The sequence below is a fragment of the Chiloscyllium plagiosum genome, chromosome 10 (genome assembly GCF_004010195.1).
Source record: "Chiloscyllium plagiosum isolate BGI_BamShark_2017 chromosome 10, ASM401019v2, whole genome shotgun sequence".
Lineage (NCBI taxonomy): Eukaryota > Metazoa > Chordata > Chondrichthyes > Orectolobiformes > Hemiscylliidae > Chiloscyllium > Chiloscyllium plagiosum.
Genome location: NC_057719.1, coordinates 35,282,528 through 35,302,615, shown reverse-complemented (window position 1 = coordinate 35,302,615; position 20,088 = coordinate 35,282,528). Strand labels below are relative to the sequence as shown.

Genomic DNA, 20,088 nt, shown 5'->3' with positions numbered 1-20,088 from the left:
CAGGGCTAGGCAGGCTAGATGCAACAGGATAGAGTCATACAGCACAGTCCAACTGGTCCATGCTGACCAGACATCCCCATGTGACCCAGTCCCCTTTGCCAGCATTTGATCCATATCACGCTAAACACTTGCTGTTCATATACCATCCAGATGCCTTTTAAATGTTGCATTTGTACCCGTACCCACCACTTCTTCTGACAGCTTATTCCATACATGTACGTGTACCCTCTGCATGAAAATGTTATCCTACCCTAACCATGCTCCTCATGATTTTATAAGCCTCTATATGGTCACCCCTCAGCCTCTGATGCTCCAGTGAAAATAAGCCACAACCAATTCAGCCTCTCCCTACAACACAAACTCACCAGTCCTGGCAACATGTTTGTAAATCTTTTCTGCATCTTCTCGAGTTTAACAATATCTTTCATATAGAAGGTCAACCTGAATTGTACGCAGCATTCTAAAAGTAGACTGATCATGTACTGTACAGCTGCAACATAACATCCCAACTCCTATACTCTTCTTTCCAATGAAGGCAAGCATGCCAAACACTGCCTTCACTAACCTGTTTACTGTGACTTCACTTTCAAGGAACTATGCACAGGCATCCCTGGGTTACCTTGCTTGGCAACACTCTCCAGGGCCCTACCATTAACTGTATAAGTTCTGCCTTGGTTTGCCTTGCCTAAATAGAACACCTCACATATACCTACATTCAACTCCATCTGCCACCTCTCAGTCGATTGGCCCAACTTATCAAGGCCCCGTTGTACTCTTGAGATAGCCTCTTTTACTGTCCACTGCAACACCTATTTTGTTGCATCTACAAACTTAATGATCAAACCTCCTCTATTCTCATTTAAATCATTTACAGAAAAGATGAAAAGTAGTGGACCCAGCAATGATACTTGACAACCAATTTAATGAGACATGATTTCCCAAGCACAAAGCCATATGAATATTCCGAATCAGACCTTGCATTTCCAAATGCATGTAATTCCTATCCCTCGGAGTCCCCTCCAACTACTTACTCACCATTGTCATAAGGTGCACTGCTGTATAGTTCCCTGGCTTTTCCTTACACCCTTTCTTAAATGATGGTACCAACCTCCAGTCTTCCGGCATCACAACCACAAAGTTCTGGGAAATACCTGATCAAGCCCCTGGGATTTATCTAACTTTGTGTTTTAAGACCTCCAGCATCACCTGTTCTGTTATAGAACTCTTTTTGAAACATTATTATTTATTTTGCCAAGTTTCCTAGCTTCCATATCCTTCTCCACAGTAATTACAGGCACAATTTTCATTTATGATGTTTTCCCTGGTTGGAGATTTCTTAAACCAAGGGGTGCAGTCTCAGGATATGGAGCAGGTTGTTTAGCACTGAAATGAAGAAATGTTTTTTCCACTTAGAGGGTGGTCAACCTGTGGAAGTTGCTACTTTTGAAGGCTGTGGAGGCCGAGTCACTGACTATATATACAATGGATAAATGTTTGGATGTTAAAGGCATCAAGGGGTGTGGAGAGCAAGTAGGAGTATGAAAAACTTGCTGTGAACATATTGAATGACAGAACAGGCTTAAAGACCAAATGGCCTACTCCTTCTTCTAGTTTCAATGTTTCCAACTCACAGCTGGTATGAAATATCATCAAATATATGCATTCCCATTTGAAACACATTGTGGTGGCCTGCAGCTTTTGAACTGGTTCAGCACACCATCCTGCTACAGTGTCTTTTCCAATTGTGCAGCTATAATTGATCATTTATCCACTGAAAGTCAAAGTACCATCTATTACCTCTGGTGTTCCAAGATTTTTATACTTGGCCTTTTCTATTTCTAATCTGCTCACTATTCTCTGTGTTACCATCAGTTTCCACATGTACTACAGTGACACCCAGCTCTCCTTTACTACCACCACCTTCCAATTTGTCCTGTGTATTTAAATTGTTAGATTGCTTCTCCAACATGTAATACTAGATGAGTAGTGGCTTTCTCCGCTTTATATTGGGAAGGTTGAAGCTATTGTCTTCGGTTTTCAGCACAAACTCTGTACCCTTGCCTTTGACTCCATCTCTCCCCAGTAATTATCTGAGACTGACCCAGACTGTTCACATCCTTGGTATCATCTGATTTCAATGACCTTCTGGCTACATATTTCCCATCAATAAGACCCCCAATTTTCACTTTCATTATATCTCCCAACAACTCTTCTGATATTGCTTTCTGTTGCAACAGACACTCCAGGTACTAGGCTAGAGGCTGAACTAATAAGCTAGAATGTTTGACTAATCCAAAGCATTCCTGACTAGTCTATCTTCTATATCCACCGCCCCCCCCATAAACCCCTTACAGGGGTTCTCTGATTTACAACAGTTTGACTTACGAATGCCATCCTATACAGGGGTGTAATTTTAAAGATCTTGACATATAAAAATTTCCTTTACTTTTGAATGGCTACTTTCTATTGTTCTGCATTGTGTTCCAACTTGTGTACAAATCAACTTGTAAACAGACTCAAAGATGGAACCTCGGAACTGTCATTATCCAGAATTTATTGTCCTATGAACAAAATCAAGGTCACCTATCATTTTAAATTCTTACTGACTAATACCAATTCCAAGATTAAGGAAAACCTTGCTTTTAAAAGTTGCATCCTTATTTTTAAATCTACCCATGACTAATGTCTATAATCTCCTCCAGTCCATCAAGATACCTCTGCTCCTCCAATTCTGGTCTCTTCAGGATTCTGGATTTTAAATTGCTGCACAGTTGGCAGATATGCCTTAAGCTCTGGGCTACTCTCCCTAAAACTCACTAATTCACCGATCTGATATTCCTTTAAAACCCATGTTTTAAGAAAGGTTTTGGTTATCTGCCGTTATTTCCTGTGTGACTTGGTGTAAAATTTTGTTTGATCCAATACTTTGTGAAGTGCCTTTGGGAATTTAATACACAAAGAACATTATACAAATGCAAGATGTTTGTGTAGTTCAAAAGTATTATAAAATAATATACAAACTACATTAATAATGTAAGAAACAATGTTAGATGTTGCATTTTTTATTGAGTTCTTTTTCAAATGGATTAAATACTAAAGTGTTATTTAGACAATGTAATGATTAGTTTACTATTATTTTCTATTTATAATTCTGTAAAATGTTACTAGAATGTAGAAATGTCAATGTTGACTTGCCAATAAATTTGGAATCATGTATATGGTTGAAAAATGAACCTTCCACAGGAATTATGTTTCCATACGATTTAGAACCTGACTGAAATGGTTTGCTTCTTTGACGACAAGCAAAATGGGATGAAGTACAGATAAATGATAAATGGAGCGAACTAGTATTTTGTTCTTCAAATAAAAAAAAGACAAAAATGAAAGAAATATTCATTCACCAAACAGCAAATGTTAAATATGTAAACCATTTTATTAAGACTCTGACATAATCGTGTTTTCTAGAAAACAAGTTAAATGGTTGCAATGTACTAAAATAAGGCATTTTGGTATTCCATTTTATTTCATGATTGCAACTTTTTAATAAAAATGCACTTGAACAGGCTAGAAAAATATTGTGTTTCAATCCATTAAAATGCTCAATCCAGTTACTTTAGCCTAAAGAAAATCAAAAATCTATGTACAAAGATCATAAATATTTGTAATATTTCTGTGAAAATACATAAACAGTTTAAAACTATTTGATGAAATTAAAAGTGAATTAAATTTCACTCGTGCAGATCAATATTTTAGGACAGAGACATAAACGCTGGTGTTGTCTCTTATGGACGATTTGTGAAGATTGGAGGAGTGAAGCATATTAACCAATGTCTTCAGCTTTTGATCAACAAGTAAAATAATTTTATCCAACTTATTTCAGGTTAATATATCAGATATCAATTTTGGCTTATTCAATTTTTTTCAATGTGAGCTTTTAAACATAAGGCCTTCTAATATGAAATAAGTGAACATTTGATTGTAGCCCTGATTAAAAACTGAAGTTAGGAATAAGGCACAAACCTAATGATTGGCTTGTAGCCCAGTGGAAGACAGTTTAAAATATGATCTTTTACAATTTTTTTAAAAATTACAAAAGCTTTGATGTATAAAGGAGAATGGTTATTGAATATTCTTGAATTGTATTTGTTCTCAGTAGCCTTCACTTTTTCTTTCTGTAGAAGAGGGTAAATTGTAACATTTTGTAGTAGGTTTCCGTTTTCCTGGACACTATAAATAAATAAAAACTTAATGAATATAAGAGTAACAATATCAACCCCTGAAAGTATTTCTCTGTCATCTAATGCAGAATATGAAAATTGTAATGCTGATATGAAAGTGATCATAGCTGTTTGCTCATTGCAGACAACTGGTGATGGTTTAACCTGAGGGTCATAATGCCTCAAGTAAGGAGTGAGGTTGAGGCAGAGATGACTCCTTTGTAACTTCAACTGGTGCTGGCATTGAATACACGCTGTTGGAGTTACTCTGCATCTCAAACCAGCCATCTAACCACTGAACTAACTCATCCCAATTGCAGATGTTATGCATTTTAAGAATGCACAACTCTTCTTGAAGAAATTGCCATTCTGTGGTGTGAAAACTCTTCTTGACTTGAATATTAATTTGAAAATAGTGCAATATACACATGTACATAGTTTAAATGGAACTTATGATCAAACCATTTCCCCATATCATGCTTAATATCACAAACCAAAGACAACATATTTTTCATTTTGAAAATATCACTAGTAGCACTCATGCTTTTATCAACACATACCATGGGTTCAGCTTCTTCTGTGTCTCTTGATTAGCCAAGTGGTTTAAATCAGATGTTACAGGTGAAGGACACAGTTAGGAAATTAACTTTTAAAATATTTAGCGATCAAGTTAATTAATTAAGTAGAATAGAAATAGTTGGATGTATACTATGGGTAAGAAACTCTACAACCCTAGGAATTGAAATATTCAGAAGATCAAAAGAACTACTATCTGAGCCATGTGCAAAATGCCATCAGGCATATAGAATTAGAGAGGCTAAAAGCATTCCTCAGAGATTTGAATGGGAGAAATTGCTTCTGACTCATGGGACACTGGCACCAGTACTGGGGAAAGAGCTGTTCTGTTGGGACAGGCTTATTTGAACTATTTTGGGACCAATGTACTGGTGAATTGCATAACTCGGATTATAATCAGTGCATCAGAGCTAATTAGAGAAAGGGGTAGATTCAATTGAAGAGAAGTTTTGAAAAATCAAAATGAAACAATCAAAATGAAATGAGCAGTGGTGCACGGTAGTGTAGAGGTGAATGATAATCAGACTGACTGGAAGGGCTAGATGATACATACAGGGTAGAGTTGAAATTAGAACCAGAATACATGAGTGGTAAAAAGTCAAAGTTTAAGGTTCTTTCATCTGAATGCATGCAGCATCTGTAACAAGACAGATGAGTTGATGGTACAAAGAAAAAGAAATGCATATGACTTGATTGCTGTAACAGAGTTATGATTCCAGAGTGACCAGGACTAACTTGATGTTTTGTGAAAGGAAAAGCTGGTGGGGTAGCATTGTTAATAAAGGATGATATCAGTGTTGTGGTGAGTAGTGATACAGGTGCAATGGATACTTAGGTGGAATCCCTGGGTGAAAACAAGGAATATCAAGGGAAAGAAGTCTTTGGTGGTAGTTAGTTATTAGTTCCTAGGTTGCCTTACTCTAGGACAAAGTATAAATCTGGAAATAATTCAAAGCATATAAGATGGTGACTCTCAAGTGTTATAGTGATATTAATCTGCTCATTGATGAGAGAAATGTGCAAGGGTAACATGGAAGACAAATTTGTGAAATGCATCAGAGATTGTTTCTCAGAGCAGTACATTGCACAACTTAAGCAAGAACTATTTAGATCTAGTAATCTATAATTAAGCAGGATTAATAAGAGAACTCTTAGTTAAGAATCTCTAGTGGGTAATGATCACAACGCAGAATTTTAAATTCAGTCCCATGGGGCGAAAATCTGGTCTCAAATTAGTGTTCTCAACCTAAATAAGTACAGCTACAAAGGTGTTAAGGAGGAGTATTCTGAAGTGGGTTGGGGAAAACAGGTGAATGGGAAAGTCATTGGATGAGTAATGGCAGATATTTGGATTTAAATATTGTGACTGGAGAATTGATAATGGGAGACAGGGCAATAGCAGGTAATTGATACCAATATTCTGCGTTGTTGTAAACATCCCCAAAAAAAATTACTTCCATTAGTGCTTTGCTTATGTAAAGGCCTCTTAACAGTGCCTTTCATAAGGAACAAAGTAGTTGATAAAATAATGAGATTGTAGGCAGACTTGTCACCAGGACCTCATGGTTTGCATTTAGGGGTTTTAAAGGGAATAACTGCAGAAAGAGTGGAGGCATTGGTCTAAATATTCTAAAACTCACTGGAATCTGGGAGGGTTCCAATGGATTGGAGAACTGCTAATATGTGACATCTCTGTTTGAGAAGGGAGGGAAACAGAGGTGTGTTACAATGTGATGTAACAAATTCATTTAAAAAAAACTGCAAGTCAACCAAACCAAATAATGGATTGGAGACAGCAAAGAGGTCAAGGGAGGTGTCATGTGGTACATGTGAATCATAAATCATAGAATCATACAGTACAGAAGAGGCCCTTAAAACTGTTAAGTCTGTACTGACAAAAACTACTGTCAATCTATAGCAGTTCTACTTTCCAGCTCTTGGCCTAGTCATTTTATAATCGACTATTAAGATGTCATTACACTCTTCTAGACCAGGTCTCTGGTGAATCCAGGTCTCCTGGTTTAGGAGTGGTGACACAACTACTTCACCAAAAGGGCCCTTCAACACTTGGCCGAGACATTTTCTAATCAACCTGTTCAAAGATGTTATGATAGGCCTCTGGAGCATGTGGGACTTGAACTCGGGCCTTCTAGCTCAGAGGCAGGGATGCTACCACTGCACCATAAGTGCCCTAATGCTTAGCCTCTTGAACGGTACTCTATATAATCAGAACTAGTCAAGTTATGTCTGTTTACCTAAGTAGACTTATTGCAACTTTGGTAGAATTAGCTTGTCTCGAGCTGAGGATGGTTGTTTCGAGAAATGCAATTGTAGATAATTTCTTAAATCAGTTTCTGTTCAGAGATGTTAACAGGCAGGACTTGAACCCAGGCCTTCTGGCTCAGAGGAAGGGACACTTGGCCTATTTTTCTTTGTATCCAGAAGTGCTCTTACACACAACTGAATGGCCTTTTCAACTGAACTGTCTTTTTTCGGTCACCAAACTTTAATCTATTTTTCTTAAAAAAACTGTTCAGAGATGTCATTACACACTTTTGGAGTAGGTCGGACTTGAATCTGGGCCTCCTGATATGAAGGTAGGGACACTGCCACTGTCTACATAAGTCTCAGTATGAAGCCTATTTTCCTAAACAAACTGTTCATACATGTTACTACACACCTCTGAAGCAGGTGAGAGTTAACCCGGGCCTCCTGACTTGGAGGTAGGGACAGAGAATATAGAACAGTACAGCACAGGAACTAGCCTTTGCCCCATGATGTTGTGCCACACATGATGCTAAATTAAACTCAACCTTTTCGCCTGCCCTTGGTGCATAACACTCCATTCCTTGCATATTCATGTGTTTATGTAAAAGTCCTTTAAATGCCCTTATCATATCTGCCTCCACCACCATCCTTGGCACAGCATTCCAGACACCTACCACTCTCCATATAAAATACCTGCCCCTCACATCTCCTTTGAACTTCCCTACGCACCCCTTCCCCAACACTCCTCCTCCCCGCCCCTCACCTTAAATGCATGCCCTCCAGTATTAGATATTTCAACTCTGGGAAATAGATTATGACTGCCACACCTATCTGTGCACCTCATAATTTTATGGACTTTTCAAGTCTCCCCTCAGCCTCTGCTGCTCCAGAGAAAAAAACTCCTAGTTTTTCTAGCCTCATAACCTCTAATCCAGGCAACATCCTGGTAAACCTTGTCTCGACTCTCTCCAAACCTTCCACATTCTTCCTGTAATGTAGCAATCAGAACTGAATGCAAACTCTTAAGTGTGGCCTAACCAAAGTATTATGAAGCTGCAACATGACATCCTGACTCTTAATCAAACTGTCCAGAGATGTTATTACAACCTCTGAAGGAGGTGGGAGTTTACCTGGGCCTCCTTGACTTGGAGGTAGGAACATAGAAAGTACAGCACATGAACAGGCCTTTTGTCCCAAGCCCTGATCAATAAAGACAAGCATGCTATATGCCTTCTTTACCATCCTATCTATTGTGTGGCCATTTTGAATAAACTAAAGTCTTGAACTCCAAGATCCTTCTGTACATCAATGCTGTTCAGGGTCCTGCTATTAACTGTACACCTTCCCTTAATATTTGAACTCCCAAAGTGCAACACCTCATACTTGCCTGATTAAATGTCACCTGCCAGTTCTTCACTCATATTTGCAACTGATCTATATCCCACCATATTCTTTGAGAACCTTCTACACTATCCACAACTCCATTGATCTTTTTGTCATCTGCAAACTTACTAACCCACCTATCTATGTTTCCATCCAAGTCATTTATATATATCACAAACAGCAGAGCTCCAAGTATTTATTCATGTGGACCAACACTAGTCACAGCCAGAAAAATATCCTTCCACATCTACCTTCTGTCTTCTCCAGGCAAGCCAATTCTGAATCCAAGCAGGTATCTCACCATGGATCCCACGTATCTCAATCTTTTAGATGAGTCTACTATCAGGAACCTTGTTGAAAGCCTTACTAAAATCCACGTAGACAACATCCACGCTCTATCCTCATCGATCACCTTTGTCACGGCCTTGAAAAATTCAATCAAGTTAGTAAGATGTGACCTGCTCCGCAGAAAGCCATGCTGAATGTCCCTAATTAGGCCATGCTTTTCCAAATGTATCTAAATCTTATCCCCAAGAATTCTCTCCAATAACTTCCCAACCACCGAGACTCACTGGTCTATAGTTTTTTGAATTATCCCTATTTCCCTTCTTGAACTGAGGAACAACATTAGCTACTCGCCAATCCTCTGGGACCTCTGCAGTGGCTGGCAAGGATATGAAGATCTTGATCAAAGCCTCAGCAATCTCCTCTCTTGCCTCTCTCAATAAGCTGAAATAATATCATCGGCCCTGGGGACTAATCTATCTTAATGCTCTTCAAGAGATCACTTCTTTGCTGGTTCAAAATACCCCAGCATATTAGCATACTCCACACTAATCTCACTATCCTTCATGTCCTTCTCCTGGGTTAATACCGACACAAGGTATTCATTTAGGATCTCGCCTAAATCCTCTGCCTCCAAACACAAGTTTCCTCATTTTTCTTTGAGTGGTCCTACCTTCTCGCTAGTTCTCCTTTTATTTTTTATGTATAGAATGCCTTGGGATTCTCTTTAACCATACTTGCCAAGGTCATTTCAGGACACTGCAACTGTGCTACATGAGTTCCAGTACTTGGCCTATTTTCCTAATCAACCTGTTCAGAGATGTTATTATGCACCTCTAGAACAGATAGACTTGAACCAGAGTATCTCGGTCTAGGGATAGGGATACTATCACTGCACCACAAGACGGCTCCTTCCAGCACTTGGCCTACAGCCTTCAATGTGCACTAAAGCAGCTGTTCCTATGCAGCCTGAACTGCTGTGCTTTTCCAGCACCTCTAATCTAGAATCTGGTTTCCAGCATCTGCAGTCATTGTTTTTACCTCTTTGCTGAAGTGTCAATAACTAGGGATTTAGGGCGAAAGGCAGGAGATTTGGAGGGGATGTGACTAAAAGCTTTCTCACCCAGAGGGTAGTGGAAATCTGGAATGCACTGCCTAGGGCGGGGGGTGGGGAGTAGTATGGCGTTGAGGCAGGAAGCTTCACAACTTTTTTTAAAACGTGGATGAGCACTTAAAATGTTGTGACATATGGGCCAAATGCTGTAAAGTGGGATTAGTGTAGATAGATTGACATAAACTTGATGGATGAAGGGCCTCTTGTGCTGTATGAATTATAACTCCCTTCCTCTCACATAGTCAGCAACTATAGATATTTTCTAATCAACTGTTCAACAATGTTATTACACACCTCTGGAATAGGTCAGACTTGATCCTTGGTCTCCTGCCTCAAAGGGAGGAACACTATCATTGCACCTCAAGAGCCCTCAACCAACCAATTAAAGTCTATAGGTCTATCATAACTATTAATTCAATTATGATCCTTAGCACTAATATATAACACAAGTATAAGCTTCCACATTATCCTATTTTTACACGGCATAAAATGATTTGTGATGTTAAGATTGATTATCACAAACTAAAACAAATTAGTTTGAATGCAAGTCGTACTAAGTACTAAGTGATGTATTCAATTGTTTGGATCACAATATTTATGTTCTCAAATGATTAATTTAAAAGACAACTCCAAAATTTAATCCAAAAACTTTTTTTTTCAAAATTCACTACATACAAGAAAGAATATTATAAAGCTATTATAGGCAAAATTCTTATTTTATGACCATTTTAAGCTATGGCCTAAATTCAACAATGAACTTGGCAATGGTTGCTGTTATGGAATACTGTAATTTGACAATTTGAGCTGACTGTCCAGATGAGGCATTTGTTTTCGGGCATTTTTGTTTTAGCTACTATTAGCAACAGCAGAGCCTGCTCAGCAGTGCATCCACCATTAGCAAGGCACTGGTCATCAGCAGTGTTCAGGAACATGATAGTTGTGTGGAATTTTCTTTTTGTATATATCTGAACTTAAAATTTTTACTGAAATTTGCAGAAACGTATCACTAATTATAGTTTTGAGGCCTTATGTTCAGAATATATTGCTAATTGAATCTTTTTTCCAACTTTTACTTCGTAAATATCTGAGAGAATAAATTTGGTAGAAATCAATTTTACACAGACCTGTGTGGCTGACATGTAGGTTAGCTGTTTTTACAGAAATGATGAAAACATTCACCCAGAGGGCACCATTTGAATAAAATTAAAATAAACCATTTCTTCTCAACTATTTGATGTGGGCCATTTTTTTTTAAAATTAGCACCTGTAACAGACTAGATCTAAAAGTTGAAGTTTTAAATTGGAGAAAGGCCAATTTTGATGGTATTAAGCAAGAACTTTTAAAAGCTGATTGGGGGCAAATGTTCACAGGTAAAGGGACGGCTGGAAAATGGGAAGTCAACTCTAGGGAGGACCTGCACCATGACTGGATAAATTGCAAAAAGTTCATAAGGAAAGGTACTGACCACATCGAGACTTCGTCAGGAACCACAAGGTTCAGGTGTTGTTGACAATCCTTTATGACCTGCCCTAAAGAGTCTAGACATGACAGCAATTCAAATCCCATAAAACCATAGTGAAAGCAAGTCATCCTCAATTCTGAAGGACTGTCGAAGAAGAAGTAGGGAAAACAGAAAGGGTTATGCTGATAGAATTAATTGAAGCAGGATGGGAAGACTCAAGTGGAGCATCAGAACATAGAACAGAACAACAAAGCACAGACAAATCAGCCCTCAATGTTGTGCTGGCCTTTTATCCTACTCTAAGATCAGACTAACCTACATACCCTTCATTGAACTATCTTCCACGTGCCTGTCCAAGAGTCGCTTAAATGTCCCTAATGTATCTGACCCTACTACCACTGCCGGCAGTGAATTCCATGCACCCACCACTGACCTCTCCCCCAAACGTTCCTCCAATTACCTTAAAATTATGCCCCTTTGTGATAGACATTTCTGCCATGGGAAAAAGTCTCTGGCTATCCACTCTATCGATGCCTCTCATTATCTTGTACATCTCTATCAAGTCACCTCTCATCCTTCTTCGCTCCAATGAGAAAAGCCCTAGCGCCCTCAACCTTTCTTCAAAAGACATACCATCCAGTCCAGACAGCATCCTGGTAAGTTTCCTCAGCAGCATCTCTAAAGCTTCCACATCTTTCCTATCATGAGGTGTCCAGAACTGAACACAATATTCCAAGTGTGGTCTAATCAGAGTTCTAAAGAGCTGCAGCATAACCTCACAGCTCTTAAACTCAATTGCCTCTTCTCTTAAACTCAATGAAAGGCAATACACCACACGCCTACTTAACAGCCCTATCAACTTGGGTGGAACATTGAGGAATCTATGGACATGGACCCTAAGATCCCTCTGTTCCTCCACACAGCCAAGAATCGTGCCTTTAACCCTGTATTCTGCATTTAAATTTGACTTTCAAAGTGAATGACTTCACACTTTTCTAGGTTGAACTCCATCTGCCACTTCTCAGCACAGTTCTGCATTCTCCCATGTTCTCCAGACCAAAGGGTTAGCCATGGGCATCCGCATGGACCCAGCTATGTCAGTCTCTTCATTCAATACATGGAACAGTCCATCTTCCGCAGCTACATTGGCACCACTCCCCACCTTTTCCTCCGTTACATCGATCACTGTATTGGCGCCACCTCATGCTCCCATGAGGAGGTTAAACAGTTCATCAACTTCACGAACACCTTCCACCCTGACCTCAACTTCACCTAGACCATCTCAGACACCTCCCTCCCCTTGTTGGACCTCTCCATCTCCATTTCCGCCTCAACATGGACATATACTTCAAACTCACCAACTCCCACAGCTGCATGGACTACAACTCCTCCCATACTGCCTCCTGCAAAAATACTATTCCTTACTCACAATTCCTCTGCCTCTGCCGCATCTACTCCCAGGAGGACCAATTCCACCATAGAACATCCCAGATGGCCTCCTTCATCAGGGACCACAATTTCCCCTCCCATGTGGTCAATGATGTCCTCTAAACATTTCCTCCATTTAGCGAACCTCCACCCTTAACCCTACCCCTCCAATCACGACAAACACAGAACCCTCTCCGGTCCTCACCTTCTACCTGGCCAACCATGGGCGGCACGGTGGCACAGTGGTTAGCACTGCTGCCTCACAGCGCTAGAGACCCGGGTTCAATTCCCACCTCTGGCGACTGACTGTGTGGAGTTTGCACATTCTCCCCGTGTCTGCGTGGGTTTCCTCCGGGTGCTCCGGTTTCCTCCCACAATCCAAAGATGTGCAGGTTAGGTGAATTGGCAATGCTAAATTGCCCGTAGTGTAAGGTAAGGGGTAAATGTAGGGGTATGGGTGGGTTGCGCTTCGGCGAGGCGGTGTGGACTTGTTGGGCCGAAGGGCCTATTTCCACACTGTAAGTAATCTAATCTAATCTAACCTCTGGATACAACCCTCTGCCATTTCTAATCATAGAAGATTATCAGAGAATCCCTACAGTGTAGAATCAGGCCATTTGGCCCAACAAGTCCACACTGACCCTCTGAAGACTATCCCACCCAGACCCTTTCCCCTATCTGATTACTCTACATTTCCCATGATACCATGGGCAATTTAGCATAGCCAATTCATCTAACCTGCACATCTTTGGACCATGAGAGGAAACCGGAAGGAAACCCACGCAGACATGGGGAAAATGTGCAAACTCCACATAGACAATTGCCTGAGGCTGGAATTGAACCTGGGCCCCTGGCACTGTGAGACAGCTGTGCTAACCACTGAGCCACCATGCCGGCCTACAAACAGACCCCATCACGAGGGATATAATTCCCTCCCCACCCCTATCTCTTTCCGCAGAGACCATTCCCTTCCCGGCTCCCTTGTTAGGTCCATACCACCCACGAACACACCCTCCATTCCTGGCACCTTCTCTTGCCACTGCAAGAAGGGCAAAACCTGCACCCACACCTCCACCCTCACCTCTGCCCAAGGCCCCAGTGGATCCTTTCCATCTGACAGTGATTTACCTGTACTTCTACACATGTATTTATGTTACTCTTCATGTGGTCTCCTCTACATTGGAGAGACAGTACGCCAACTTGCAGAACGTTTCAGAAAACATCTCTGGGACACACACACACACACCAATCAATCCCACCGTCCTGTGGCTGAACACTTCAACTCCCCCTCCCACTCTGCCAAGGACATGCAAGTACTTGACCTCCTACTTGGTCAAACACTAGCCACCAGACGCCTGCAGGAAGAATGCCTTATCTTCTGCCTTGGGACCCGCCAATCACATGGGATCCATGTTGATTTCACCAGTTTCCTCATTTCCCATGTCTCCCACCTTATCCCAGATCCAACCCTCTAACACGGCACTGCCCTCTTGATCTGTCCTATCTGTCCACCTCCCTTCCCACCTATCCGCTCCCCCCTCCTCTCCGACCTATCACTATCACCCCCCACCTTCATCCACAAATCACATTCCCAGATACCTTCCCCCTGGCCCCACACTCTTCCCATTTATCTCTCAGCCCCCTTGCCCAACACCCACCCCCGCACGATGAAGAGCTTATGCTTGATATGTCAACTCTCCTGCTCCTCAGATGCTTCCTGACTGGCTGTGCTTTTTCAGTACCACATTTTTCAACTCTGATCTCCAGAATCTGCAGTCCTCACTTTCTCCCAGTTCTGCACCCTGTCAATGTCCCATTGCAACCTACAACAGCTCTTTACACCATCCACAACTCCACCAATCTCCATGTCATTAACAAACTTACTAGCCCACTCTTCCACTTCCTCATCAAAGTCATTCATAAAAATCACAAAAAGTAGAGGTCCAGAACCGACCCCGGCGGTCACCATTACTTGCAGCATTCACTCGATAATCCAAATTTGCTCTTTCTGAACTGTATGTTCTGTTTACCACCAGGCAATTCAGTTTTCTACTGTACATTCAATTTCCTAGCCATAGATAATTTGCCTTCATATCCATTAGCTCTGATTTTTGCTAACTGCCTCTAATGTGGATCTTATTTCCACACAATCATAACAAAAATGCATCTTCACTAAACATGGCCATTTCACTGTTTCTAAAAGGCAGGCCATCTGTAATCACCTCCAATTTCTCTAGTGTTCCATCATTCCCTTTATTACAATAGGTAATTGTTGCTAATTACAATAAGTTACCTTAAGAAATTTTAGACAAACAGACCTATAATTTCCTAGTTTCATTATCTCACCTTTCATACATAGTAAGATTTGTAACTTTTGATCTAAAAGGACAACTTCTAAATCAGTTGAATTTTGGAAGATTATGGCTAAAGCTACTGTAATTTTATTATCTACTTTCTTTAAAACACTGAGGTGGAAACCATTAAATTCTGAGGCTTTTGGCTATCTCACTGCCATTATATTTTCTAATATTATTTGCCTGCCTATATTAACTGAAATGAGTTCCAGACCTTGAATCATTATCAATTTTCCTGGGATATCAGCTATATGTAATCCTTTCCCTCCAATGCCATATTAGACTGCCACAAATTATTAAACAAGTCTACTATTTCCTTATTTTGTTTTAAAGCACCTTGACTACTCTTTTTCTTACATTGTTATAATAATCTTTCTGCTTCTGAAAACTATGCATATGTGCTGCAGGAAACATGCACATTTAAATGCTTGGTAAGGATAAGAATACACTCAGTTACAAAATACTTTCAGATGAAAACAAATCAATTGGACCATTACATCTGGTACCATACCTTAGAAACACAGAAAATAGGAGCAGAACTTTGGCCCTTTTAGTTTCCTCTGCTATTCAATATGATTATTGCTGATGATCCATCTCAGTAATGCTTTTTCCACTTTCTCCTCATACGACTTGATCCCTTTAGTCCTTGGAACTATATTTAACTCCTTGAGAACATTCAATGTTTTGGCGTGAACCACCTTCTGTGGCAGAGAATTCCACAGGCTCACTATTCTCATGGTGAAGAGATTTCTCCTCATGTCCTAAATGGCCTACTCTGTATCCTTAAACTGTGACGGAAGTATAGTTTAGCATAACTACCTTATCTTTTGGAGAGGTTAGAGGATAAAGCAAACAGTGCCAAAAAATTAATTTATACATACATGATTTATCTTCATTTACATATAGTTCTTAAGATCTTGTGAATTTTTCATTAATTCATGTTTCAGGAATGTAGACAAAATGAAAATAGCTGCATTGCCTTGTAATCTGCAATGGAGATAGCAACGGCAATGGATTCGAATGGAAATAATTTGAAGGTGTTAGTGTCCCTGTAATTTGCCAGATTAACTAAGCTGGTTGCCCATGGTATATACACTTTTATGCAAATAATTGAAATATGCCAAATATAAATGAAGCAGTGTACCACTGTTGATTGGAACCAATAAACTAGAATCCTGGCAGTGAAATCATCTCTAACCTGAAATGTCTGTTTCAAATCTTTAAAGTGAGCATGAAGTACAAAATGGTTAGGATTTTTTGATAAAATAAATGTAGCCTTTTACTAGAGCTGAACGAAAGATGAATTTCATACCTTGCTTTTTCCAATGTATTGTACAGATGGCACTTGGGGTAGAGTTCCATTTTCAGCCCTTGATGCTGTTGGAAAGACAGACTTTAAAGTCTGATTTGGGTAGGCAACAATCTTTGTTGTAGCTGGAACATTCAGCTTTGGCAGCTCCACAGGATATGGAGGAATCTGGCGTCGTATAGGAATTGCCTGTGGATAATTTTAATGCTGAAATAAACTTTGCTTGTTTAACAATTAGCCAATTAACTTTCATCGTGTCAGTATTTGTATCCGATATGGTTTGGCATAAATTTTGGAAGATGGCATCCGAAGTAAAAGAATCGTAATGGTCATTAAACATCATTTTAAATTAAGGATCATATAACTTTACAGTAACCACCATAAAACAAAATATTATTGTGAATGGCCATATACTCCATGGTTTAAAAAAAACTAATTATATTCTACAAAATTATATGTATGCTCAATAAATACGCAAAAGAATTGTTTAAAATGGGAAATTAAGTAGTTGAGAAACAACATGGTAAGTTTTGTTCTCACTGCCACCTATTGAATGCAAAAAAATTTTCCAAAACCGCTTCTTACAAATTTGACTTTTTAAAAATCAATTATTGGGATCACAGAATCCCTACAGCGTGGAAACAGGCCATTTGGCCTGACAAGTCCACACTAACCTTCTGAACAGTAACGCACTCAGCCCATTCCCTACCCTGTACATTTTCCATGATTAACGCACCTAACCTGCACATCCCTGAACATGATAGGTGAATTGGCCATGCTAAATTGCCTAACCTGCACACCTTTTGGATCATGGGAGGAAACTGGAGCACCGGGAGGAAACCCATGCAGACATGGGGAGAACGTGCAAGCATTCACACAGACAGTTACCCGAGACTGGAATTAAACCTGGGTCCCTGGCGCTCTGAGGCAGCAGTGCTAACTACTAAGCCACCATGCTAGAGTATCTCTTGCAAGACTTACATTTACTGGCTATCCCTTGTGGCACTTTCAGAAGTGGTTGTGGGTCTTCTTTTTCAACAAATGCAGTCCATAAGGTGAAGCACATTCAGGACTTTAACAGAATGGTAATGAGAAAATGCTGATTTGTGTCCAAATTGCTGTGCCTTGTAACTTGAAGGAGAACTTGGGAGGTGATTGCATTTTCATGTTCCTGCTGCTCTTGTCCTTCCAGGGACTGGAAGTTGCAGATTTGGGAGAAACTGGCAGTGTACTCAGTAGATGGTACACACTGAAACCACAGAACCCCTGTAGTTGAACATGGAGTGCTGTTCAAGTGGATTGCTTCATCCTGTAAAATGCTGAGCTTCCAGAGTTTCTCACAAATGGACCAAAGGCCACCACCTCTGGACTTGAAAAGGACTCAGTCCATCTCAAATTACCTTGGAAAGACAAAGCGGGTACCTAGTGGCTATGGGTAGTATTTTCCACTAACAGGAAGTCAACATCAATTCAAAAGATGTTCTATCTACCACAAAACAGCAAAATTGTGTTTGTACTGCATTGCTGGTGCAACCTTTTAGAAATTTGTTTCTGGGATATGGATGCTGCTTTCTAGGCCAGCATTTAATGCCCTCGAGAAGGAGTTGCTAAACTGCATTCTTAACACTTGTAGGTCTCGAGGTATAGATATATTCACTGTTGTTAAAAACTTAATTTCAGGATTTTGACCCAGCAAAAGTGGAACAATGTTCACTCGCCTCCAGCGAGCAATGATCCTCAACTGCCGGTGATGACTCGCTGCCAGGTGGAGTGACCTCCCAGCCGGGGGTGGCAACCTCCTGAACTGGTGCAGTGGCTTCCCGGCGTGGATTGGCGACCTCCAGATCTGATACAGTGGCCTCCTCCTGTAGGGGCCTTTCGGCATGGCTAGATGATCTTCTAGCTTCCTGCAGCAGTGCTCTCATGCAGTGGCCTTCAGCTGGCATGGCGACCTTCCAACTTCCTGCAGTGGCCTCCCAGCATGGCGTGTCACCAGCGCGGTGTGGAGCCAGAGCCCAGTGTGGACTAGAAGCTAAGTGCCAACAACTCTTCTCTGTAATGCTGAACATTTTATTTTGTAACAAAAGATGTGCTTAGATACTTTTGTATCTAAGTTGCCACTGTAATTGGTGACATATAAACTTTTCACTAAACTCATTGAGTGACGTTGAGCACTTCTTCCGCCGCCTCCGCCTCAGAGTTTACTTTTACAATCAGGACTCCCGCCCACCTTCTGAGGATTCACTCGCCTCCAACACACTCCATCCACCTGGACACCCCATGCTGGCCTATTAGCCGCCCTCGATCTCTTCATTTCCAACTGCTGTTGAGACATTAACCATCTCAAACTGTCTACCTCCCTCCCCCACTCCAACCTCTCACCCTCACAACACGCAGCTCTCCACTCCCTCTGCTCCAATCCCAACCTCACCATCAAATCAGCAGATAAAGGGGGTGCAGTGGTAGTTTGGCACACTGACCTCTACATCGCTGAGGCCAGACGCCAACTCGAAGATACCTCCTCCTACCGCCCCCTCGACCATGACTCCACCTCCATCACCAAACCATCATCTCCCAGACCATACACAACTCATCACCTCAGGAGATCTCCCACCCACAGCTTCCAGTTCCGTAGTCTGGGAATTCCGCACCGCCCGATTCTACCTTCTTCCCAAGCTCCACAAGCCTGACAACCCCGGCCGACCCATTGTCTCAGCCTGCTCCTGCCCCACCGAACACATCTTCACCTACATTGATACTGTTCTATTCCCCCCTAGTCCAGGAACTCTCCACATATGTTCGAGATACCACCCACGCCCTCCACCTCCTCCAAGACTTCAGTTTCCCCGGCCCCCAACACCTCATCTTTACCATGGATAGTCAGTCCCTCTACACCTCCATCCGCCATGACCAGGGTCTCCAAGCCCTCTGTTTCCTCCTCTCCCGACATCCCCAACAGTAGCCTTCCACTGACACTCTCATTTGTTTGGCTGAACTGGTCCTCACCCTCAACAATTTCTCCTTCAAATTCTCCCACTTCCTCCATACCAAAGGGGTAGCCATGGGCACCCATATGGGCCCCAGGTATGCCTGTCTCTTTGTCAGCTACGGAGAACAGTCCATCTTCCGTAGTTACACCAGCAACACTCCCCACCTCTTCCTCTGCTATATTGATGACTGCATTGGCGCCACCTCATGCTCCCACAAGGAGGTTGAGCAGTTCATCAACTTCACCAACACATTCCACCCCGACCTTAAATTCACCTGGGCCATCTCTGACACCTCCCTCCCCTTCCTGGACTTCTCCATCTCCATTAATGATAACCGACCTGACACTGACATTTTTTACAAACCCACCAACTCCCACAGCCACCTGGATTACACCTCTTCCCAACCCACCTCCTGCAAAAATGCCATCCCGTATTCCCAATTCCCCCACCTCCACCGTATCTGCTCCCAGGAGGACTAGTTCAACCACAGAACACACCAGATGGCCTCCTTCTTTAGAGATCGCAATTTCCCTTCTCACGTGGTTGAAGATGCCCTCCAATGTATCTCGTCCACATCTCGCACCTCCGCCCTTAAACCCCACCCCTCCAACCATAACAAGGACAGAACCCCCCTGGTCCTCACTTTCCACCCTACCAACCTTCGCATTAACCATATCATCCGCCGACATTTCTGCCACCTC

General features: G+C 41.4%; 1 protein-coding gene across 2 annotated transcripts in view; it reads right to left on the bottom strand.

The window, feature by feature from the left end:
* Positions 1 to 3,106: 3,106 nt before the first annotated feature.
* LOC122553504 (MAPK/MAK/MRK overlapping kinase-like) overlaps positions 3,107 to 20,088 on the bottom strand; it is a 129,850-nt gene continuing 112,868 nt past the window's right edge. For both annotated transcript variants that reach the window (XM_043697359.1, XM_043697360.1), the window contains 2 exons: positions 16,401 to 16,586; positions 3,107 to 4,227 (listed from right to left, as the gene is read on the bottom strand). In XM_043697359.1, the coding sequence (XP_043553294.1) occupies positions 4,150 to 4,227; positions 16,401 to 16,586 (264 nt within the window). In that variant the 3' untranslated portion in view covers positions 3,107 to 4,149. The remainder of the gene's footprint in view (positions 4,228 to 16,400; positions 16,587 to 20,088) is intronic.